The sequence below is a fragment of the Bombina bombina genome, chromosome 11, assembly GCF_027579735.1.
Source record: "Bombina bombina isolate aBomBom1 chromosome 11, aBomBom1.pri, whole genome shotgun sequence".
In the NCBI taxonomy this organism is placed as follows: Eukaryota; Metazoa; Chordata; class Amphibia; order Anura; family Bombinatoridae; genus Bombina; species Bombina bombina.
The window spans coordinates 50,635,180-50,661,573 of NC_069509.1; the positions used below are offsets into that span (position 1 = coordinate 50,635,180).

At 37.3% G+C, this 26,394-nt stretch overlaps 1 protein-coding gene across 1 annotated transcript in view; it reads right to left on the reverse strand.

Moving 5' to 3' along the window:
* XPO6 (exportin 6) overlaps window positions 1-23,926 on the reverse strand; it is an 87,464-nt gene extending 63,538 nt beyond the window's left edge. The window contains exons 1-14 of the mRNA XM_053694945.1: window positions 23,267-23,926; window positions 22,355-22,445; window positions 18,726-18,838; window positions 17,905-18,102; window positions 17,613-17,772; window positions 16,017-16,094; window positions 11,547-12,045; window positions 10,861-10,987; window positions 10,529-10,638; window positions 10,173-10,281; window positions 9,771-9,863; window positions 6,514-6,583; window positions 4,304-4,463; window positions 1,097-1,189 (exon numbers count right to left, since the gene is read on the reverse strand). Of these exons, the coding sequence (XP_053550920.1) occupies window positions 1,097-1,189; window positions 4,304-4,463; window positions 6,514-6,583; window positions 9,771-9,863; window positions 10,173-10,281; window positions 10,529-10,638; window positions 10,861-10,987; window positions 11,547-12,045; window positions 16,017-16,094; window positions 17,613-17,772; window positions 17,905-18,102; window positions 18,726-18,838; window positions 22,355-22,445; window positions 23,267-23,269 (1,904 nt within the window). The 5' untranslated portion in view covers window positions 23,270-23,926. The remainder of the gene's footprint in view (window positions 1-1,096; window positions 1,190-4,303; window positions 4,464-6,513; window positions 6,584-9,770; window positions 9,864-10,172; window positions 10,282-10,528; window positions 10,639-10,860; window positions 10,988-11,546; window positions 12,046-16,016; window positions 16,095-17,612; window positions 17,773-17,904; window positions 18,103-18,725; window positions 18,839-22,354; window positions 22,446-23,266) is intronic.
* Between the last annotated feature and the right edge of the window lie 2,468 nt (window positions 23,927-26,394).

Genomic DNA, 26,394 nt, shown 5'->3' on the forward strand with positions numbered 1-26,394 from the left:
GTACTCATAAAGTTTCCGGGTCAGCTAGCATTTTAGAACTTAATGTTAAAATTCTAACAAGATGGTATCTGACGCCACACAGACTGAAACACATATACCCAAGTTCCCCAGGAGCTTGTTGGCGCGGATGTGGAGAAGTGGGAAATATGACATATCTGGTGGGGTTGCAATACATTATGGACAGAAGTAGAAAAACTAGGAAAAATTTTATTTGGCTCAAACTATACACTGTTAGTACCTCATGCCCTATTTAACCAGAAACCTGGTAAATTTTGTAAGATAAGACAGGTAGTTTTCCAGATAGCACTAAACAGTGCTAAATCTATTATAGCCAGACAGTGGAAGCTAATTACGCCACCCACAAGACAAATGTGGATAAACAGGACAGATTAATTATTTTTTCTAGAAAAGTATTGTTTCTATAAAAAACAAAAAAAAAAACTCGTATTTTTTTTTTTTACAATGTACAATTTTACTGGGATCAGTACAAATTTACTAGTTTACCCCCCTCGTCATAGATGCTCGACAGGAGAACCCTCCGTCCTTTCACCTGTATATGCAATTTTGAACTTCGACATGTACTTTATTAAGAGTAGAAACTGGAAGCACTGACCGAAAAGTTTAATATGTTATGTTATTGTATTTATCTCGCACAATTATTATTAATATTCTTGAAATGTTTATTGTCAGATATCACAGGATATATAAACCTACAAGAACTGTATGATCAATAATGTATACATTCCTGTAACTTGAAAACTTAATAAAAAAAAAAAAAAAAAAAAAAAGAAGAAGTAAGCTGCAAAGTTTAACTGCTTAGGATATCTGAATCAACGTTTAATTTGGGCGTAACTGTCCCTTAAAGGTTTACTAAGCTGGAAAAAAAAAAAAAAAAAAAAAAATAAAAAAAAAATTAACGTACTCAGAGTGCAGCACTAATAAAAACACAAATTACACAATTTATGGTAAAAATTAAAAATTTCCCATCAAGTTATTTGCAAATTGTAACCCAACCATCACACACACTTTTTTTTTTTTTTAAATTAGTTGGCGCTCTACAAATAACCGATAATAAAAAAAATAATGGAATACTCACACATCAACCAGGTCAGGTTTCAGTACCAATGGAACCGCAGTCTCCATGTTGTACAGCTTAATCTGGGAGCCATATAATGTGACTTTTACTAACCTGAGACAACAGAGGAGGAAAGACAAAGAGGGACGATGAGGTTATTTTATAGTGTTAAGTTGTAGTAAATAAAAGGAACACTAAAGTCAAGATTAAAGTGAATGTCAATTTTGATGCTAAAGTGCCCGGTTTTTAAATTTCGATTAAAAACAGGGGCACTTTAATTAATCAAAATTTACATTTCACTCGCGTTGAGAAAAAAAACAAAAAAAAAAAAAAAAAAAAAAACACCTTTTAATCTTGACAGCAGCTCCAGCTTCCTCCGGTCGTTGCAAGTCATTTCTGATGTCAGAAATGATGAATAGGTCATCCTCCAATCACGGCTTCCCCCCGGGGGAATCAGTGTCTGATTCAACGCCATGATTGGAGGAAGCCGGATTCCTCATTTTAGACCCAGGAAGAGGCTTTGCGACGGGTGGAGGAATCTGGCGTGGCGGTAAAGTTTAAAAAGGTAAGTTTTTTTTCTCAATAGGAGTGAAATGTAAATTTTGATGAATTAAAGTGCCCCTGTTAATCGAATTTAAAAAAAAAAAAAAAAAACGGGCACTTAAGAATCAAAATTGGACATTCACTTTAAAAGTTCACAATTCACATAGAGCATGCAGTTAAAACAAATATTCTTTCCAATCTACATTAAATTATCAAATTGTGCAGTCATTTTTTATGCACACTTTTTGGAGGCATGTGCAAGAGTTTACAGTGTATACATAGGAGTCTGATTGGCTGATGGCTGTCACATGATACAAGGGCAAAGTAATGAAAGGAAATTTTGAAATTTGTCAGAGGGAAAAAAAAAATATATATATATATATATATATATATATATATATATATATATATATATATATTTTTTTTTTTTTTTTTTTTTTTATCTACTCATTTAAAAATTCAAAATAGGAGCTATTGCATTGTCTTTGTTGATTATGCATTTCTGCTGTATCCAATTGTCCTTTAACCTCTTGCCAACGTTGGATGCAGTCCTAACGGCACTGGGCTTTAACGCCATGCAACGTCCTAGCCGTTTGGCAGTACTGAAGACAACCACGCTTGTTGAATGAGATTGGGTCATGGTGGGCATACCTAGTGTTGTAGGCTCACCCCCTGACCCGATCCCATCATTGAAATCTCAGATTTAGACAAATTTAACCCGGCATGAAAGGGTTAATATGTTAACACTTTTATGGACTTGTTTTTATAATTAAAGTGACAGTCAAGTTAAAAAAAAAAAAAAAAAAAAAACACAGGATTCCAATAGGGCATGTAATTTTAAATAACTTCCCAATTTACTTTTATCACCAATTTTGCTTTGTTCTCTTGTTATTCTTAGTTGAAAGCCAAACCTAGGAGGTTCATGTCAATTTCTTAGACATAGAAGACTGCCTCTCATCTGAATGCATTTTGACCACTAAAGGGCATTAGTTCATGTGTTTCATATAGATATTATTGAGCTTATGCACGTGAAGTGACCTAGGAGTGAGCATTGATTGGCTAAAATGCAAGCAAGTCAAAAGAACTGAAATAAGAGGGCAGTCTGCAGAGGCTTAGATACAAGGTAATCACAAAGGTAAAACGTGTATTATAAATGTGTTGGTTATGCATAACTGGGGAATGGGTAATAAAGGGATCATCTCTTTTCTGATGTTGACTGTCCCTTTAAATTAGAGCAAAATCAAAGCAGAGTCCAGCACTAAATCCAGGAAAGAGATCCAGAGAGAGAGCAGCTACCAAACTCTCAATATATTGCAAAAACCAAAGAGCATAGATCTTGTATTATCGTTCTCCTGTATTTTTAAGATTTACTTATGTGCTCGATAGTCAGGGTTATAATCTTGATATTGCTGAAGTCAACATTATATTAAACCTCTAGTAAGTTTGTTTTTGTAACAGTATTATTGCATATCATAGCAGATTTTAACCTTTTTATCCACTAGGTGGCACAATTATGTATGAATTCAATCTCAGAAGGCATGTATAGGGTTAATCCTGGGTGCACACCTATATAAGCTTGGTGAATTAAATGTATATGTATCACATGATTAAGGGGTTTTAACCCCCGAAATGTCGTGGTTTTGTGTTCCAGTCCTGGAAATTTAAATAAAGAAAAGATTTTTTGCATCATATGAGATCTACGCTCTTCGTTTTTGTCCCTTTAAATTAATCAAGCTTTCATAAACTGTGGCTTACTGTGTGTGGCAAAACCCACTGAAAATCCGGTCACTATTAGCTCACGTGCCATTGCAGATAAGAGATATCAGTGCATATCAATCTGATTTTGTCTAAGTGGACAGTCCAGCCCCATAAGTTACAGTTAGGCTGACTGAAATCTACATTTGTCGCGTGGGAGTCCCCGTTGCACAGAAGAACTAAGATTACACCTGGAGAGTGATCTTACCCCAGATAGCAAACAGAAGTATTTAGCACTAGCATGTTCTGTTAAAAAAGCGATATAGGCCATGTTTCATTGGCTCACTAGATGTGTTTAGCTAGCTCCCAGTAGTGTATTGCTGCTCCTTTAACAAAAGGATATCAAGAGAATGAAGCACATTTGATAACAGAAGTAAATTGGAAAGGGGGACAGGAAACCCCAATTTTTTCTTTCATGATTCAGATGGAACGTCCAATTTTAAACAACTTACGTATATTATCTAATTTGCTTCATTATTTAGGTATCCTTTGTTAAAGCATAGCTCGGGACCTGGGTGCTATTTGCCGATTGGTGGCTGCACATTTATAAAAATATTAACTGTGCAGCCACCAATCAGCAAATAGCCCCCAGGTGCTGAGCCTACCTAGCTATGCTTTTCAACAAAATGATACCTAAATAATTAAGCAAATTAAAATAGAAGTAAATTGAAAAGTTGTTTAAAATTGTATGTTCTATCTGAATCATGAAATAATTTTGTTTCTGTTTCTTGTCCCTTTAAAATGATTTGCTCTTAATGACAAATGAAAAAAAAAAACTTTGGGCTTCATGTCCCTTTAAGTATCTCAGACTCATTTTCCAAGGCCTGTTTTTAATCATCCCTGGAACACTGGAAGACGCTCTCTGAACAGATTACAACCAAAGGGAAAAAAAAGCAGCATAGGAAAAGAAAAGCTAACAAAATCAATTACCTCTCAACTACTGTAAGTGCATCATTAAACCGAACTTCAAATACATCTCCGATGAAATACTCAGCAAGCCGGCCCACGGCCTGGAGGAGGGATCCTAGATCCCGCAGTGAGCAGTGTAATCTGCGACAGTCGTTCTCTGCCGTTACGTTAAGACGTTGATCTGGGGAGAAAAGGGAAAGCAAATAGATACCCAGGCAAGGTAAAATATATTGGTCGCTATTCATGTTTATGGACATTCTTAAAATCTAACCTACATTACCTAGGGCACAGCTAGTAAGGATTTTAGTTTGGCACACAGCCTCGCCTGCTCCACATTACAGTGTTGAATACAGAGGTACCTTGTTAAGTCACTTTACAGACATACAAATAATATTGTGCACTCCGCTACACCCAATATCAATATGGAGAATGGGGGAAAGGACTGAAGGTGTTTTTAATTAAAGTCTGAAATCACCCTCTATTTAAAAAAGGGATACAGATTGCAGGGGGCAACTGCTCTAAAGTGAAGGTGCAGGTTACAGTTCCCTGGATCACTTTTTTTTGGGTGTGCAAATGACTGTAAAGAGACAACTACTTACTGATTAGGACATAAAACTATTAATTACGTGTAGGGAAGAAAAAAAAACACTTTGCAATGCTGTCCTAAATTTTGTCAATAAGAGAGCACACCCAAATTAAACAATATGAAAATGTTAAAAACGTGATTATGAGAATATATTACACATTAGTAATAAAAAGTTGTGCTTTTAAAAAAAAAAAAGAAAAGAAAAAAAAAAAGGGGACGTGTGCAATTTGAAGTGAACACTGCAGACTTCCAAAGCCTAATCCGGCTACATGTCCCTAACTGGCCTCAGCAGAGGTAATAAGTTGCTAGCCTTTCTAATACAGTAACAAGTCTGGATTGAACACTAGTGATGGAGATTGTCAAACAAACAAAAAAAAAAAAACACACACACACACTTGCAGGAAATATGTAATAAAGCCTAGACTCTGTTAGGGCGTCTAATGCTGTCCTAAAAGTGCTGGGCTTTAATGCCTTTAAGATCGCATGGAATGTCCTTCTGCAGTGTCCTGCTCTCCTCCTCATGAAAGCTCTGGTGGCTCCTGGAGGGGACGTGCCCAGCAACGCAGGAAGTCCCCCCAGGAGCCAAATTGCGGTGATGATCATGTGACCCTTTTTTGCCGGATGTTTATGTTTGGAAGTTGTACTGGTGTCTTCAGTCCTGAAGGTGTTAATACCTTAAGAATGTTTTCAACCCTGACTGGTATGATAAACTATTGCAAAACAATAGAAAAGTCTTGTAATAAGATTTTTTATGTTCTGTTAAACGTACATGCAACGGGTGGAGGTGTAATTGCACTCACTACCAAGAACATAAATTAAATGCACATCAGTGCACTTCACACTTGGACAGAAACTATTTTGCTATATGATTATATTTGCAAAATGCTTCCAGTAAGTTACACTGTTTCAGCAACAGCTTTCAGTGCACACAGAGTATATGTACATATGCCCCTGTATTCAAACACTGTCTCTGATCAGAGCATATACTGAGTTGCAGATGACTCCAAGGCCAGCACTTGGTCTGGGCAGACAGTGTTAGAATGCAGATAAACTGGGCATATGAGCAAATGCACAGTAATGAATAACGGATGGTAAAAGTGTTTTTAGTAAAACAATGTATGGCTTTTAAAAAAAAGTTTGAAAAGGAATAAAATTCTCCAGGTATGCCGACTAAGTGAAAACTGTATGGATAAGCTTTGGTATGACAGATACATTCACAAAGTAATCAAAGTGTATATTTCTGAGATATAACTCCTTTTAAAGGACTTGATCAAGGTTTATATATTTTTTTTTTAGCCAAGCTTCCCACTCCAAGTCACGTATTAAAACAGTACTGAATGTGCTTAGAAAGAACAGGCAAATTAGCATTCTATTTTAAAACTCTCAATAAATCGGAATCCTCGGTGTCCATGATTATTTACAGAGTACAAAGATGTCAGATGGCGCAAAATAAGAGAGTATGAAACCAATTTTCACAGCAGAACATGTTTTTGGCTCATTTACTCAGCTCTGCAACTTCTCAGAACTTCTGACATTTTCCATTCCCAAAATAATTTGTCTCAAACACATGCCGAAAATAAACCACAGCCAAGGGATAGAAAAACAAAAAACTAACTCTGCTTTTAGGAACCAGAACCACACTTACCTGCCCCATTTGTTACTATGTATTGCTGCAATCCCAGATAGACATCAAGGTTTTCCTGTAATGCTGCAAACTGTTAGGAAAGACAAGGAAAATAAAATACTTTGGAAGAAGAAGCTCAAGTTTAAAATTTTTCCAAATATTAAAAACCTAAACGTCATTATCAAAAAAGATTTACAAATGACCATTACTCTGGGGTTGGGGGGGGGGGGGGGAAGAGGACGGACAGTCAATTCAATGATTTGAATTAAAGTTGACCAAACTGAGTTTTTCCCCCCAACATTTAAAAAAAGGGCATGAAACCCAAAAAGTTTCCTTTACGTGATTAAGATATAGCATGTGATTTTTAAACAAACTTTCCAATTTACTTCTACTATGTAATTTGTTTTGTTCTTTGTAGAAAAGTATACCTAAGTAGGTTCGGGAGTTGCTGATTGATGGCTGCACATATATGCCTCTTGTTATTGGCTTAAATAAATAAGTAAAAATCGAAATCACGCAATTGTTCATGCGATCGCGTGATTTCAATGATGGGATCAGGTCAGGGGGGAGTGCCTATGATGCAAGGCATGCCCTCCAGCCTGCGATCCCATTTAGCAAGTGGTTATGGCTAGAGGAAAGCCAAACGGCTAGGACGTTCCATGCCGCCCTAATGGACGGGAAGGGGTTAAACTTATGTTATTCTATAGCAACACAACAGACATGTCTAGTAAATACAAGGTGTTTTGAAAAAAAAACTTAAGGGAGAGATTTGTAGTGACCTAATAAGTAACTACACAAGAGACAGGGATATCAGCATTTTCTTTTTAATTTGGTTGTAATAACCTTAACAATCATCCCCATTTGGGGAAAACAAAACAAAACAGTGCAATAAAGTTCATGCAAGCCTATACCAGATAGAGACCCTGGTACTTAGCTACACATAAGAACCACATCCAGAAAGTGCACGGTAAAGCTAAGGTCATTCAGTCCTAGGACATCAGTTTGCAACATTCACCCTTAGAACAAGCACTTAAAAACCCAATTCAACAAACCACACCTCTAACAGTGGATGGCAGTGCAGAATCTGCACTAATCGGCCAACATGTTAATCTATGAGGATCTATGTTTGCTAAAGCGGATAACAACAACGGCCATGTAGAATGTTACATCAAAAAATGATAAACTTTATGGCTTCCATTTATAAATGCATAGGTAAAGTTAGACTGGAAATTGGTAACATGGGACCTAAGGGAAACCGAGCAACACCTATTTCAGAGGGCACCCCTAACATATAGGAAGGATATGGTGTCATGAAAATTACCGATGGAGAATCTATGCTCGGTCTTCCTAACTGTAGGTCACAATGATACCACTTGGCAAATGGTTAATGCAATTACAACATTAATTACAATGTTGCTGCAATGGAAACAAACTGGCAGATATTATATACATCGGTTAAACGTTGTCATGATAAACATAGTAAACCACATAACAGGCAATGTGATATGTTTCCTCTCAACTTGTGGTACTAGTATTGAGAACTGTCCAGGAGTACAAATGTGACATATACCTGATAAACCAAGCGCCATATAGTTACGTCTTCAGAGGGGTAGAATTCCTTCCCTCTATTTCGGCACAAACACGATATATGTTGAGGCAATCCTTTCTGACAAAAGACCAGCAATCGTGTATCCAAACCGCTTGGCTAGACTTGTAAGCTGCCGACTTTGTTCCAGGACAGAGCGGCCCGCTCCGTGCACGTCACTGCCCTCCATGTCTGCTGCAGGTCACCTGCTAGGTGGGCCACAAGTAGCACTGTAATAATAATCCAAAATTCGCTCAGCCTTTACGTGTCACCTTACAAAAGCACAGAGGAAATGAAAAGTCTCAACACCCCGACCGTGACCTGTGCCGCTGGCGCCATGATCTCAGATCACGGTCGGGGTGTTGAGACTTTTCATTTCCTCTGTGCTTTTGTAAGGTGACACGTAAAGGCTGAGCGAATTTTGGATTATTATTACAGTGCTACTTGTGGCCCACCTAGCAGGTGACCTGCAGCAGACATGGAGGGCAGTGACGTGCACGGAGCGGGCCGCTCTGTCCTGGAACAAAGTCGGCAGCTTACAAGTCTAGCCAAGCGGTTTGGATACACGATTGCTGGTCTTTTGTCAGAAAGGATTGCCTCAACATATATTGTGTTTGTGCCGAAATAGAGGGAAGGAATTCTACCCCTCTGAAGACGTAACTATATGGCGCTTGGTTTATCAGGCATATGTCACATTTGTACTCTGGACAGTTCTCAATACTAGTACCACAAGAGGAAACATCACATTGCCTGTTATGTGGTTTACTATGTTTATCATGACAACGTTTAACCAATGTATATAATATCTGCCAGTTTGTTTCCATTGCAGCAACATTGTAATTAATGTTGTAATTGCATTAACCATTTGCCAAGTGGTATCATTGTGACCTACAGTTAGGAAGACCGAGCATAGATTCTCCATCGGTAATTTTCATGACACCATATCCTTCCTATATGTTAGGGGTGCCCTCTGAAATAGGTGTTGCTCGGTTTCTCTTAGGTCCCATGTTACCAATTTCCAGTCTAACTTTACCTATGCATTTATAAATGGAAGCCATAAAGTTTATCATTTTTTGATGTAACATTCTACATGGCCGTTGTTATTATCCGCTTTAGCAAACATAGATCCTCATAGATTAACACATTGGCCGATTAGTGCAGATTCTGCACTGCCATCCACTGTTAGAGGTGTGGTTTGTTGAATTGGGTTTTTAAGTGCTTGTTCTAAGGGTGAATGTTGCAAACTGATGTCCTAGGACTGAATGACCTTAGCTTTACTGTGCACTTTCTGGATGTGGTTCTTATGTGTAGCTACGTATCAGGGTCTCTATCTGGTATAGGCTTGCATGAACTTTATTGCACTGTTTTGTTTTGTTTTCCCCAAATGGGGATGATTGTTAAGGTTATTACACCCAAATTAAAAAGAAAATGCTGATATCCCTGTCTCTTGTGTAGTTACTTATTAGGTCACTACAAATCTCTCCCTTTTTTAAGTTTTTTCAATATATAATTTAAGGGTCTGCATTTTCAAACCTTTAAACAGGTTCAGCTGTGTCTAAATTTATGACTCAGCCCTCTTTAATTAAAAACAGCCTACTCCCCTTACTTACTTCATTAAAAAAAAAAAAACACAAGGTGTTTACTGGCCTTTAAAGGAACAGATCTTAGGCTAAAGTGTTTTAGGATTAGTTACCAGAGTCGAGAACACGTGAGTAGGAAGCAGCTCCATTATTTTGGCCACAACTTCCAAACTGTGACGCAAGTATCTCTGCCACTCCGTCTGTTGCTGTGAAACCAGGCAGAGTGTAAAAGTTAGTATAAATACAAGTAACTCCCCTGTATCATTCATACCCTGAACTCTTCTTTTCTTAAAAATAGAATATAGATCTCCTCTTGAAACCTCAAAGACCACAAGGAATTGAGAGGGCCCTTCAGCTACCTACAGGAATAAGATCAGAGCTCTTACTTCCTAATGTGCAAACAGAATTATTGGGACTGTTAACACCCTCTCTGATTTGCCGTCTAGGGAAACATCACGAACCACCACCCAGTACACATTTTATGGTCTGAAATGACACTTCAGCTCCCTTCTTACATCATCATCTAAATTCTCATCATCCAGCTCCTCCAGCTGTGTCTGATTGTAGCGGAATTGTATTCGGTTCAGCACCTCGGTCAGCAGCAACACCAGTGCATCCTCGTACCTAGGGTAAAGGATTACAACAGAACACAATTATAAGCCACTTTCCAATTTACAGTACTTCCATTATCTAATTTGCTTTATTCTCTTGGTATCTTTTTTTTTTTTTTTTTTAACACACAAACAAAACCTACCCTTCTGCTGATGAGATAAATGAAACTATACTGCTGTTAGACAAAAATAAATTTTATATATATATATATATATATATATATATATAAATTAAATGCGCACACACAGTAGATTCTCACCTGCTGATAATAACCTCTCGATCCTCTAACCGATTCCTTATTTTGTTGGTCAAGTAGTCTAGAAACAATGCCCAGATGTCCAAACAAGAGAGGTAACCTTCATGTGTTGGCTGCAAATTGAAAGAGTGTGAAAACAATGCACGTTCAATTAGATCAAAGATAGTAGGACCACTATAAAATATTTTGAATATATTTGTCCTATGACTTTGTAAAAAAAAGGTTGTTTTTTTTTACATAAAACGTTTCAGCTGAATAAACAAGGGAGGTAGCAGAGTGGATTTCAGATCTTACTGTAAAATGCTTAGAAGTATAAGCAAGAGACGCCAATGTACCTGATGAAAAGTGTATTTAAAAAGCAGTGCCAGGAATTCAACTACAGGAAACTGGGCATTGGATTCAATCCTCCGCAGGTGAACACTAACAAAGAGCCTCAGAAAATCTGTAAACTTTTCAACGTAGCTGTAAAAACAAATAAAAAACAAATAAAAAATTATACGCGCGCAGATATTCAAATCAGAATTTTTGTAGAAAAATTGGTTACTAATATATATATATATATATATATATATATATATATATATATATATATATATATATATATATATATATATATATATATATATATATATATATATATATATATATATATTTGCATATTAATTTCAGAAATTGCTATATTACCTATTGTCTATTGTATGGTTTGTGTCACTGTCACATTAAAAAGCAGTTAATCATTTTGGCAACAAAGTTCCTGCTATAAACCAGCTTTTATCTCCAGTAATTATTTGAGAGTATACAGCATACAATTTCCAATGCTTTGTGCCACATTTACATAATACATACATTTATACTTAATATACATCTGCCACAAATGGCAGACTTTTGTTCAATGGGCTCTGCAAGAAAATACACACATACATACTACCGTCATCTTAAAAAAATTGTCTACCCCTGCTATAAACCAGAATTGTCCTTTTCAGGATAGTATGGGAAACAGGTTATGTGGGCGGGGCCACACCTTTCGTCCAGCTTTTCCAGGCGGCTGCGTACACTGTGGGCGTTTGTCTCCCGTGTGATCCGCTGAAGCAGATAAAATGTTTGCTGGCACACGCGCAGCAGATACTCCTGAAATTCCAGGGGGACACAGTTCTTACACATCAGTTCATTGATGCAAGACATTGCTAGGACACCCAGCTTGCCCTGATTCTGCTGAGAAACTGTCCCAAGAGTTGATAGTGGTGGACTGGTACTGCCACCATTTAGAGTGGCAGTGGAGGTGGTGGTGCTTCTGGGGTCTCGTCGCGACCGGGTGTCACAGCCCAGACGTGCAAAGTGAAAGATTGTGGAAAGGAGGGAAGGTGTGATGCTTGCAGAAAGGGGTATCCAGCTGAATAGGTGTGAGAGGCACTCTAGAGCCAGGGCGCAGACTCGCTCACTTTCAGCTTCCAGGCTAGGGGGAGGTTGGTTCAACTGCTTGGCCAGGCTGGGGGTGTGCACAAGGTTACTGAGGAGATCATCTAGTGGAAGATAAGATGCACAGGAGACAAAAAGGAAAAGCTCACATTAGCACAAGAAGAATTAAACTAAACGTTGTGATAAACAAAAAAAACAAGGAGGACATTAAAACACTAAATACAGTTTATAAGCATATTTTTAAGATTATTCCCCGCCTTCCTCTAGTCATGGGTGCAGCCATGTTGAAATGCATCTTTCACTACATTCCAGCACTGACCTGTTTGCACATGTGCAAGCAACTCCTTCAGATGAGGAGCACAAATTGCAAAGAAAAATAAAAAATAATTACAATATTAATTACATATTAAATATTTTGTAGGAAAGATCTGTAAGTAAATAACAGTATGTCCACATCGCTGCCATCTGTAAGTACAAACTCAATGGTTTAATATTTATAGGAAGGAGAAAATAGAAATGATCTCCTACTGTCAAGCTGCACTATGTTTTAAAAAGGTAATCATCCCCTTCACAGCTATGAGAGTCTCTAATAATGGGAGATATCTGAACTTTCATTGTACTCGCAAATCAGGAGATGCAAATTCTCTAAATCAATAAAGGGAAGCTTTGTTACAGAAAACAAATACGTTGGAGGGAAAAAAAAAATAATAAATACATACCTAATGACATGCCTGGAATGGAACAGATCATAATAAACGACTAAGGGCCTTTGCAGGAAACCGTTGAAGTGCAAAAGAGGTTCAAAGGTCTTATAAAATATATTGGTTAAAGGGACACTGAACCAATCTTTCGTGATTCAGATAGAGCATGCAATTTTAAGCAACTTTCTAATTTACTCCTATTATCAATGTTTCTTCTTTCTCTTGCTATCTTTATATGAAGAAGGCATCTAAGCTTTTTTTCTTGGTTCAGAACTCTGGACAGCAGTTTTTGATTGGTGGATGAATTTATCCACCAATCTGCAAGGACAACCTAGGTTGTTCACCAAAAATGGGCCGGCATCTAAACTTACATTCTTGCATTTCAAATAAAGATACCAAGAGAATAAAGAACAATTGATAATAGGAGTAAATTAGAAAGTTGCTTAAAATGTCATGCTCTATCTGAATCGCAATAGAAAAAAATTTGGGTACAGTGTCCCTTTAAGCAATGTTACGGTGTCATTTTGCAACACTTTTTGTTTTTTTTGTTTACGAGTGAAAATTAAAAAAGGAAACTTTCATGGTTCAGATAAAGTATGCAAATTTAACCCCTTCGTGCCTGCATCAATGTGTTAACATCGGAACAATGTTAACATTCTGTAAAAACAAAATCACGTGATCAAGAATGCGATCATGCGATTTCAAGGCCTGGATTGGATCATGGGGAACTGCATACGCTGCTAGGTACGCCCCCAGTCAGATTCTTGCTTGTGTCAAAGGGGGAGGCTGCAGGATGATCAACGCCCAGCGCTGTTAAGACATCATGGAACGTGCCTGCGGCGAAGGGGTTAAGAGGTTTTCAATTTACTTTAAATTATGTTTACTCCGTGCTCTTGGTTTCCATTGTTTGCAGAAATTCACTACTGGGAGCTAGCTGGCCAATGTTAAATTTGTACGCTTTTCACTCAATCATGAAAGGGAAAAGAAATGGGTTTCATTCCCCTTTTAATCTAGTTATTCTGAACATTAAAACACACACACAAAAAAAAGTTAAACTGCTGAAAGATGGAATTGCCGATTGGCCTTTGGAAACAAACCCACAAGGATGGACTGAAATGATACAGCTATGGTACAAAAACAGCTCTTTACAGAGCAGGGGGAGAGGGGAAAATACACTTCCCCAATCTAACCCCCATGCAGACAACTGATACCTTGCAGACCATGTTGGCATACAAAAGGGTTAAACAACGCTACAAAATGGAACCACAAATGCCGTCAAACAGGAAGGAAGAAAGTGAAACACACAGCGTCTCTGGGGAAATGTCACACACAGTGTGTCTACTGGCGTCACACAGGAAGAGAGGAATAGACACCCAGCACCAGTAGCAAAGGAATGAATGTAAAGAGTCAGTCCCACCAGATACAGCTCTGTGCTAGCTTAATATTTACTACGGACAGAGAAAAACCTGTTTTTTTTTCTCACCCTATTTAAAAATAATCTGATAGAGAACCAATATACTGAACTAAGTTTCATATTATCTTCTTCCTAGAATAAATTAAAAAGGGTCTGTAAACAATATAATATATAAAAACATAGAAACATAGAAACATAGATATTGACGGCAGATAAGAGCCATAGGCCCAGCAAGTCTGCCCCACCTTACCTAACAGTATAAACTTATCTAGTTCGTAGGATAGCCCTATGCTTGTCCCATGCATTTTTAAAGTCCCCCACAGTGTTTGTTGCTACTACCTCTTGAGGAAGTTTATTCCATAAATCAATCACTCTTTCTGTAAAGAAGTGCTTCCTCAAATTACTCAGGAATCTACTACCCTTTAGCTTGAGCTCATGACCCCTTGTTCTTGAATTTTCCATTTTATGTAAAATACCCACAGCCTCAGTTTTACTAAACCCTTTAATGTACTTGAAAGTTGCTATCATATCACCTCTTTCCCTTCTCTCCTCTAAGCTATACATATTTAGGTCATTGAGCCTATCCTGGTAAGTTTTATTTTTTAGACCATGTACCATTTTGGTAGCCCTCCTTTGCACAGATTCAAGTTTGTTAATATCCTTCTGAAGATATGGCCTCTATAACTAAAAAAAGGTTTAGTTATGTCTAATAAAACAAACTTTGCAATATTATTTATTTTGATCCCCCTTTCATGTAATTCAACAACAAAAAATTGTATAATTCTCAAAACTTAAGATACACTATGCTAACTCCTCAAAGCTAATTCTGCTACATATCTATAGCTAATTGGCTTTAGCCGATAACTGCAAAACAATGTCCATTTTACTAACATAATGAATGTGGCTATGCTTGTTGCCTGGGGGCTAAAACCTAGATTGGCTGCTCTAAATAAAGGTAAATGGTGGGTGGAGTTAGGATATCGAAAATAAACAGCAATAAAAAGGATGTTAAATTGTTTTGTTTTTTTGTTAAATAAATAAAAAAAAATCTAGGAGACTTTTATTGCTCTAGAACAGGGAGGCACTCCTGATGTTTCAGAACTACATTACCAATGGATGCTAAGGCACTCTGAAGACCAGTTGAGCATCATGGGAAATGTAGTTCTGAAACATTTGGAAGGCCAAGGTTCCCCATCTCTGCTCTAGAATAACATATCAGTCAACAGTAATTTCTTGTCATTACTGTCCCTTTGAGAAAAGGCACTACCCCCAGTAACAAAGCTAACTCACCACTCCAAATAATAAAAATCAAATATTAAAAAGAACACTACCAAAAGAAAGACAGGGGCCCAGACTGCCGACTTCCAGAGCACTGATTCACTAAAGATGAGAAACAAAATATAAGCTCTCTAAACTTTAGTGAATAGGGTTTTTAACAGTAAATGAAGTGATTTGATGTACATCCTGTAGGTGCATGACAAGCCCTTTTCGTCATGCAGAGGGATCACAGAATAACCCTACAGGCCCGGGGATCCTTGGTGACCTAGTTGGCAGCACTCCCAGGCTTCATGGGAGTGCTGGTGACGTCACCAGGTACACACAGAGTGACATCACAAAAGTGGCAAAGGCAGGAAGCTTAGAGTATCTGCAAGGGAGCTGGATGGGCGGGTGGAGGGCTTAAAAACATGGAATCTCAGATCCCTTGGCATCTGCAAAACTCATATGAAAGAGAAAAAAAAAAAATTCTTATCTATATTATAACCCCCAAAAGCATGTATGGGTCCCCTATTTTCACATGTGGCTTCCCCTGATGACAATTTAGTAAGGTGATCTCAGTAGCAGCAGTGGTCACTGGGCCATTTTCAATATTATTTACTAAAAGCTACACAAAAACACTTATTTCCCCTGTTGACTCTTTAAACAGTTAAAGTGGCTAACAGCAACCAAGCCGCTTACTTACCGGCATCTGACGCAGTGGGCGAGGGAGGGGGAGTCGCAGCTGTAATGCTGTGTTTATCCCAAATATTTTCCAGGACACCTTTGAGATGCAAAATACAGATAAATGGTCCTTGGTATAAAACTGACTATGAAGTACAAATACATAGCTGGAAATTCCCAGCTGACTAGTAATACATTTGTGGTTTAAAATTGAGAAAACAAGTAGACTGCCAAATAAGATCTTTTTGGGGAGGGAGTCAATAGATTTGTATGTCTTTTTTTTTTGGGGGGGGGGGATAGCAGACAAGTGTCTGTTCCCCCAAAATCTATAACAAATATGCACAAACTTTTTTTTTTTTTTTTTTAAATCTAATCTATTTGCTACAAATTGAGATTGATCAGTTTAGTCAGTCGTGTTCAGCAGACGTTAATACAAGTCATTTACCATACAGCTTTTTAAAATATGGAATACCAAAGTGATGAGAATTCTTTAGTGTGATAGTACACAAATGCCACACAACTGAGAAATAATATCCATTAGTCTCATTTTGCTAGGAGCAGACACCCAACAACTGTATACTCAGTCTCTGCCAATATCATATACTTGGGTTAAAACAGCCAACATTAGTTTAATCTTTGTTAAAGTTAACCATGTGGGGTTGGAAAAACTATGGTACATGAAGGTGGCACAGATTTACAGATTTTTTTGGGGCTACAACTATACTGCTGGTTTTCACAGTCTGCAATTGCAGTACTTTTTTGTGAATCCATGCTATAAAAAGCAGTTAAAGTGAATGTAAACTTGAGCGTACTCGCTAAAAGTCATAGGATAGGATTTTAAAAATGTAAGAGAGTTTCATTCATCAAAATTTGTAGTCTATACTGATCTTCTTAGATTTTTACCTTTGAATGATATAACGATAAGCACCGTTCCTCCGCCCACTATATTGCTAAATTGATTGACAGATGACGAATCTGCAATTCACTAATCGTTACCCCTACGGGTCGTGATGTTTGCGCAAAGGGGCTGAGACACACCACAATTAGTGTATTGCATATTCGTCAACTGTCAATCAATTGAGTAATATGGCGGGGAAGGAACGACACTTATCGTTATAGCATTTAAAAAGAAAAAAAAAAAAAAATAAATCTAGGAAGATGATTAGTATAGACTACAAATTTGATGAATGAAAGTCTCATTCATTTTTTAAATCCTATCCTACGACTTGAGCGAGTACGCTCGAGTTTACATTCACTTTAAGCTTCAATTTTTTTTAGATATATTATTGATGTGAAAAAAAAAAATTTGATTTCTTAAAGATGGCCATTATAATGGAAAATGGACATGGTCTAGTGACCCTGCAAAGAAGTTAAACACATAAAGTACCACTCAGAAGCCCCAGTATATGCTGGAACCATGCAGAAACTTAACGCCACCCAATCAGCCGTCACACAGCTGGGTTGTGTGACTAGCGTTGCCGAGTGGGTCAGCGGTGGTGTCTGTACTTTAACCCCATTGAAGGGTTACACAGATAGCATTGCAGGTTCACTAGTTTACAACATGTCATTTTCCCCCACTATAATGGCAGTTTAATGTCCGTTAAATAAATAGCCTTACCTGTCAGTAGTCCCAGCACATTTGGCACTTGCTCAAGCAGCAGTTTCCGTAGCTCTTCTTTCCTGGCCATGCTAAGATCCTCCCTAGGACATGCCAGCTCCTCAGAGGCCGTCTTCAGCATAATCAGCCCCAGAGGTGTGGTGCTGGGTGTCTGGATCATCTAAAAACAGGCCATTAAATAAAAAATAATAATTATGAGATAGAGACATACACACAAATATTGTGAGCTAGCACCTTCGGCAGTAAGCGGTGATTTGATCTTGCTCTGTGATCTGGAGGGTCATGAACTCACCTGCAGTATGTTAGTGAAAAAGTCATGGTAGAACATGGGCCAATCCTGTCTTCCCATGTCCACAATGACCTTGCACAGCTTGTTGCAGACGAAGACAGGGAGGCTCTTGTGTTGGTTCAGGAGGAGTTTAGGCAAGGAACTTCGGATTTCTATCTTCTCTGCTGAAGGGACCCCCAACCACATTTTGTTGATCAGGCTCTGCAGACATAGAAGCCAAGCACAAGTGTAAGAGGCCTGACGCATGCAACATCTGTCTAAGAGAATCTCTACAATAAACACTCATTGGCGCTCCAGATATATGGCTGCACGGCCTCCAGAACTCTACCATATCAAGCAAGACTGTCAATCTTTTTAAAAAAACAAAATAAAGATTTTTTATTTTTTTCCCTTCTTCAATATAAAACAGCATTTGAAATATAGAAAAGGTTAGGAGAAAAATAACAACATTTTTTTAAAAAATTTCAGGGATCAAAGAGAACATTTTGTTGCTGTAGTTCAACAAATTTTGTTTTCAACAGCTCTGAGAAAAGATGGTGAACTTTAATCTGACCCTACAACATGCAAGACAGTGATTGCTTAGATATGAGCACATCTTCTCTATCTGGGTCACAATAAAAGGAAAGCAGGAATTCTACCAGATTTTTCAAGGAGTATATCCCTGAACTGCTTTAGGTTTAAAAAAATACTGTAAATTGTGCCAAGAAAATATAAGTGTTAAAGCAATACAAATGGGACTTTAAATTCCCTGATTTAAATGGTGTTCAAATTTTGAGAAGTTTAATGTGTGTGAAAACGATGAAAACAGAAATTAAGTCTCTAACCTCAAAGACGCTGAGACTGTACATCAGGACGTACTCATTGTGCGAGCTGGACAGGAAGTAGAAGCAGAACCTCCAGGCACCGAGCTGCTGAGCAAAATTATGCAGGAGGGATTCTGAGAAGAGAAGTCAGGGGCAGAAAATAAGTCAGATGTTGTGCCGTAGCTCACATACAAACATAATGAGAGGGGTCATTTATTCACAAAATAGTTTCTGAACCTTTCAACACACACTTTTTTTTTTACAAATGGTAACCATGGCAACTGAAACTCCCCATCATGTGTCAGGACAGATCATAAAATGACCTCCTCTCTGGTAGACGATAAAGGGACAAATTAAAGTAATAGTCCACTTTAATCTCAGTAAACGCATGGCCTAAAAAGTGTAAGTGAACTACATGTGGCTAAATGAAATATTTTTGTTGAAAACTATTTTAAAATGTTTATTTTCTTACCTTGATAAGGGAGAGTAAAGTTAAAATACTCATCATTCAGAAACAATATTCCAATTTACTTATATTATCAATACTGCGTAGCAACAATGCACTAGTGGGAGCTAGCTGCTGATTAGTGGTTACACGTGTACCTATTGCCATTGGCTCACCAGATGTGTTCAGCTAGCTCCCAGTTGTGAATTGCTGCTCTTGAACCTACTATTTAATTAATGATACCAAGAGAATAATGCAAATGTGTAAAGTTGTTTAAAATTGTATGTGTTTGAATAATGAAAGTTTAATTTTTACTGTCGCTTTAAATTTAGACCCACTAAGCTCTTGTCCTCTTCCCAAGATGGAGCATTTTATTTTATTTTTTTTGGGGGGGGGGGGGGGGTCACATTGGCAGTGCAGCCAATTACAAGCGTAGCTCAAGTCCTATTCAAATCTACAGCAGCTGAATGTTATAAGTTTTTTTAGTAAAAGTGGTTGGGCAAATGAACTTTTTAAAAGTGCTTAAAAATAAATAAGATTTATATATACACACATTACCCAAATGCTGAATTACTTGAAAGTGACGCAGCATATCTTTTAAAAAAACTATTTGAAAATATAATTTTAACATCTCTATGTAAAATAAGGAAGATATTTTACCTCAAAATTTCCTCAGTAGCCACATCCCAATTGTAAAGAGACTTTAAGCAGCCAATCAAAATGCCTGTCCTGGGACTTGCAAGGGAGTGTGCATCTGGTATGTGCAGGCACAGTCATGTTATTTCCATCCTCAGTTAAAGGAAGTTTACTATGAAATTATGGACAAATCCCACAAGATCACAGTAAAGCAAAGTGTGAACTTAGCACAGATAACACTGACTGGCTATTTTTTTTACGTTGCATATTACAGTAGCTGAATGATAACTGCTCTCAGGGCTCTTAATCCGATGAGTTGAGGAAATTTTGAGGCAAAACAATCTTCCTTTTTTAAAGAGATGATCATGTGATATTTGCTAGACAGCTTTCTACAGATATTCTGCTTCACTTTCAGGTGATTTAATAAATCTCTTTATATAGCTCTATAGCTATCTAGCACCCCCTTTTTTTAGCTATTAGTGCTCAACTCACACTTTTAAACAGTGCATTTACCAATTTAATTCCCCAAAGATTCTAGAAAATAAAAAACATTGCAGGATACATTTATTATTTTGCCACACTTTCTAAAGAAGCCAAAAAGCAAAAAACAAAATGCTGCAAATTGCCTGAACCCGTTACTCAGTTGCATAGGCTAACAATAAATGGGTATATGCACTGCTCTAAGCAATCAATATCTAAATCAGACATTATACAGCATACTCAAGTACAAAATCTGAGCCTCAGTCTGTGGCTAAAGCACAACTGTAACAGCAAAAAGCAAGTAAACAATAATAATATAAAGATATGCTGGAATGTTGGTTATTTTTTTTTTTTTAATGGGTAAAATAATTTTGAGTTTTTGTGACGCAAGAAGCCAGGTGAACGGTTTATCCATGGTAAACAATTCTCTATTGATCAACTGCTTTTCGTTCAGAAGCGGGAGGAAGCTGCAATTAAAAAGCTATGGAGCATACGGTATAGATTAACATTAGCTGTACGGTCTGCATTGTCAGGCTGGGTGAATAAAAATCAATGATTTAAAAAAAAAAAAAAAAAAAAAAATGCTTTTTGAGGAAAAATCTGTCTAAAGATTGTTTCTATTTAAGATGCATTATAATCCAAAGGTTATTCATTATGACCTACGGATTTGTTTTAATTATGTAGCACGAGGCTGTATATTTAAGACGGCAATGCTTAATTTGTTTGGTCAAGGTCACGCTCTCCCCAGAGGTTTCTGTCAGATTATTTTGGGCAGGTTTTCTCTCTAGAAGATATTATCACATATTATTGATTTTGTAGTTCTCAAAACTGTGAATTTGTGTCTGCAGAAATAACCTGCCCCTTCTTCACAGCAAAAATGTTATAAAATAAACATACAGAGATGAGAAATACAACTTAAAGGGACATAATCCTGAAAGAAAACTTGGGTTTCAGATAGCATACAATTTCCAGATTGACTTTTATTATCAAATTCTTATTTCTCTTGGTATCCTTTGTTGAGGGAGGGAAATACTCTACTGGGGCCTAGCTGAACACATTGGGTGAGACAGTGACGAGCAGCTAGCTCACAGTAAGTAGTGCATTGCTCATATTTTGCTAGGGCATGCGATTTTTATATGTTTAACCCGCACATGTAGTTTAAATACATAGGTAAAGTACCGCTAGGGAGCCACAGAGCTGCTGAGCAGAAAGTGCAGCAGAATCAATGAGCAACGTTAAGTCTAAGTCATGTGGCTAGCGTAACTGAAGGAATCCACTGGCACTTTACCTATGTTTTTAACCCCTTTGCGAATAAGAACATTTTATCACTATAATGGCCCTATAAGAAGTTGCTGGTAAACATGATTTTAAGTAAAAAACACAGAGTATTTCACCCAACTTCCAAGATCAGAGTTCTACATCCCCTTAAAAGTTGCGTTTGTGTACCTTTAACTTATTCATTGTACCCACTTAAAAAGTGTTGCGGCTCATAAATACAACACACCTAGTGATTGGCAAAAAGTGCAACTGCTGCTCCTGATTGTCCGTTTCCTTTTTTGGGAGCTGCAACGCTAGTGGCCACAGAGCAGCATTTTATCTATGTGTGTAGCCCCATCAAGGCAAAGGGTCATTAAACTTGTTTCCTTTATGGATTCAGAATGTCATTTCAAACAACTTTCCAATTTACTTCTATTATCAAATTTGCTTTGTTCTATTGGTATCCTTTGTTGAAAAGCATACCTAGGTAGGCTCAGGAGCTGGAAGCTAGCTGTTGATTGGTGGCTACACATATATACATTGTCATTGGCTTACTGGTGTGTTCAGCTAGCTCCCAGCAGTGCATTGCTGTTCCTTCAACAAATGATACCAGGCAAACAAAGCAAAACTGATTATAGATGTATATTGGAAAGCTTTAAGACTGTATGCTCTATCTGAATCGTGAAATAAAAATGTTAAGTTTCATGTCCCTTTAAAACTAGCCCACTAGCCTCCCATCATGTGTGTGCCTGGGCAACATTCATCACCCCCTTGCCAAGTTTACTTAATCTCTGAGCAACTCACTATCCAGCCTATCATGTGCCAGACTTACCTATTTCTCTTTTGCGTTCATTTGATGTGCCCGAATGAAAGAATTCACTCATCAGACTCTCCAGCGCCCGCAGCGAAGCTTCCTCCGATGCCTGTAAAAACAGAAGCCCAGTAAATTCCTGAACAACAAATTTATCAAGCAGATTTTTAATACAAAAGGTCTCTCGTAGGGAAGGCTAAAGTCAGAGATCGCCAGACCCACTAACAAGTAATATATCACATGCCCACTACCATGAAACAGGTCCTACAAGCTGGCTTTATACAGAATGCAAGGCACAAAAGAATATATTGAACCTCGATATGATGCAACATATTTTGGGTCAGTTCTTGAATGATTTCCTCCTTTAGGTCATGTTGTCCTACCTGAGTAGATGTGAAACCTGACACTAACAGTCTTACTACAATATCTGCCCTTGTGCAATGTAGATACACTCTAAAATAATTGGACCACCAATCAGCAAATATGGCAGACCACATTATAGAGCCTTAACACAATGGAACAACAATAATATCAGTGACACTGCACGGAAAAAAGGAGCCTCTTAGACATAAAAGCAATTTTACAAAATAAATGTTTTGTTCAAACATTTAAACTGTAAATGTCTTAGAAAAATTGTTCTGTTTTACAGTCCATAGACATACCCCTTGATTAGCCCTAGGTTTTGTTGTGACCTTTAAAAAACAGATACAAGTTAGATCCGGATTTGATAAAGCTGTTAACTAACACGTTGGAGGGTCAGAAGTATGTGACAAGGTTTTTTGCGTTTAATATGCACGATTAAAGAATTCATTGGGATTTTAGCTTTGAGCCCCTTTGACAGCACCTTTTGAGACACCTTTTTAGTGGGCTACAGAAACACTGACCACCATCACTGCCAAGAGAGAAAGAAGGAGAAGAATATCCAGGACTCACCATGCTGCCACTTGATTGGAGTCACTTGGTGTCTGTGTCCTTCTTTAATCTCATGTCCCCCCCTCCTGGACAGACTTGACCCCTGACCCCCACAACAGAAGGGTTTTAAGAATGATACAATATTATAGATGACTTATACTATGTGTAACAGTAAAAATGTCTTACAATTAAAGTGCTAGAAAAAGGGGCTATTCATTTTAAATTCCAAACACTGGCAGATCCTTCTTCTTATGAGGGATGTCAGTTTGTGGGCTGGAGGGGCTCACCCAGACCCACAGAGAGAGCCCCCTGTTCCCTCAGATAGGTCAGAAATCTAAACTGGATACTCCATTAATAAATATAACTAGGGCAGTTTAAAACGGTAGAGGATGGGCAGATGGACGCAAACGTGAGGGGGCAAAATACAGGTGTGTGAGGGGCAGAAAAATACAAATGTGTGCAGGGGATGGGCTAACTACACGTGAGGTTCTGTGGCCCCTAGAGAATTGGGGGACACACCCAGCAAGTGATGGATATTAAAGGTCAGAGGTCAGTGAACGCCCCCCACTTAAAATTGAGCTCAGTATCGGTGCGTCCTTCCGGTTCCTGTGAGACTCCCGGTTCTCCCTTCCTGCCTGCCTTCGCCTCCTTCTCACACAGTCACTGACAGAACCGCCTCGCCGGAAGTCACCCAGACCGGGCCGGAACCGGAGCCAATCAGATAACGGCACCAGGAAATGGAGGCGGGGAATCCAACTTGCTTCCTCCAATCAGCGACTTGTAGTGGGCGACGGCCATATTAGTATGGGAAAACTTCGTTCTGCTTGTAAGAAATAACCAATGACATAAGTAGGTGTAGCCCCATTTGACGTGTCGTCAGGAATCACGTGATTACTAATATACATATAAAAATCACAAGACCTCCATGTTGGTAGAGGAAGTATTGGAATGTGACAAGCTCAGCTGTCAGTACTTGCTTACTTTATCCTTGGGTGTAAATCTCCCCTGTGGACAAACAGAAGTTGTATGACACTGAGCTCATGTTATAGCGGCCAATAACGATTGAAAATAAAGCTCAATTTAGGAAATTTTCCAATTATAAGCTATATAACTGGTTTAGTTACATTAAAAGGGGAACATCTTATTTTAGCTTTCTAAATTATTTTCTCAGCTTTTTAAAAAAAAAAAAAAAATTAAGACAAATATTGATATGGGGTTCTTATGTGTGCAACCTACCATACTGTAAGAAAAGTGCCAAGAGTCAGCCCTTCAATGTCCCTGTTATGGGATAAAGTGCTTAAGATGGTGTCTATGATAAGTTTTATCTAACAGTGCAAAATGCTATAATACAAACAATATGTCTTATAGTATATACAATTTAATATGGTTACAATGCATATTCAACAAATCAAAAATACATTTTTATAAAATATAAAAAATATATTACAAATATTAAAAACAATGTATCGATTTACTAAAACCTAACGTACTTTTTAACCTGATATCCACTATCTAATAACCAGTTTTATAATAAAAAATGGATACGTAAAATATTGAGATCAGAACAACTGTATGATAACTAATTTAACATATTACAGCAAGTCTAGTATACAAAAATGATCTTCTTCCAAATATGAATTTTGATAAATTAAGATGACGTCACAATCCTATAGAAAAACCAGTCTTGAGAAAGGTCCCTGCGGACCGAAACGCGTAGACTGTTACTGGTATAACGGCCCAGGCTCTTTTGGTGAGTAAAATACCTATATTTTCGCTTTTTAGTAGCTTTATTGCACTATGTCCATTTTTATATTTTTCTATAGGATTGGGACGTCATCTTAATTTATCAAAATTCATATTTGGAAGAAGATCATCACTATAGTGTAATCACTAGAACACTAACACCAATTTTCATTTAATTTGGGATACATCTTTACAAAGGATTTATTTAAAAGGAACCTTACACGATTATTTTGGATACATATACTCAGTCCTTCAAGACATTATCAAAGGATCCTCTTTAGGATTATTTTTCCACATATACTTTAGGAGTACACCGCCTTTTTTCAGATTTTTACTTTTATTTTTTAAATTTTCACTTTATATATATACTGTATATATATATATATATATATATATATTTATATTTTTATAATTTTCAAACTTCTTTCACATTTTATAGTTTTTTTGGATTTTTTCTCACATCACACACGGATTTTTCATCTCCAACACTTAAAGGAACACTGAACTTAAATTTTTTCTTTTGTAATTCAGAAAGAGCATGCAATTTTAAGCAACTTTCTAATTTACTCCTATTATCAATTTTTCTTCGTTCTCTTTCTATCATTATTTGAAAAAGAAGGCATCTAAGCTTTTTTTTTTTTGGTTTCAGTAGTGTACTCTGGACAGCACTTTTTTATTGGTGGATGAATTTATCCACCAATCAGCAAGAATAACCCAGGTTGTTCACCAAAAATGGTCCGGCATCTAAACTTACATTCTTGCATTTCAAATAAAGATACCAAGAGAATGAAGAAAATTTGATAATAGGAGTAAATTAGAAAGTTGCTTAAAATGTAATGCTCAATCTGAATCATGAAAGAAAAATTTTGGGTACAGTGTCCCTTTAACCATTCTATAGGATTGGAATCCAATTTGGACATTTTTTTTGGGGGACTATTTGGACTTTTTTTGTATACTAGACTTGCTGTAATATGTTAAATTAGTTATCATACAGTTGTTCTGATCTCAATATTTTACGTATACTTTTTTGATTATAATACTGGTTATTAGATAGTGGATATCAGGTTAAAAAGTACGTTAGGTTTTAGTAAATCGATACATTGTTTTTAACATTTATAATATATTTTTTATATTTTATAAAAATGTATTTTTGATTTGTTGAATATGCATTGTAACCATATTAAATTGTATATACTATAAGACATATTGTTTTTATTATACCATTTGCACTGTTAGATAAAACTTATTGTGGACACCACCTTAAGCACTTTATCCCATAACAGGGACATTGAAGCGTTGACTCTTGGCACTTTTCTTATCGTCTATTCGAGATCTGGTTGGGAGATTTCGCCTTTCTGAGTAGTAGCTTGTGTGGCTGTATATTTTGGCACTGTTTGATTACCATT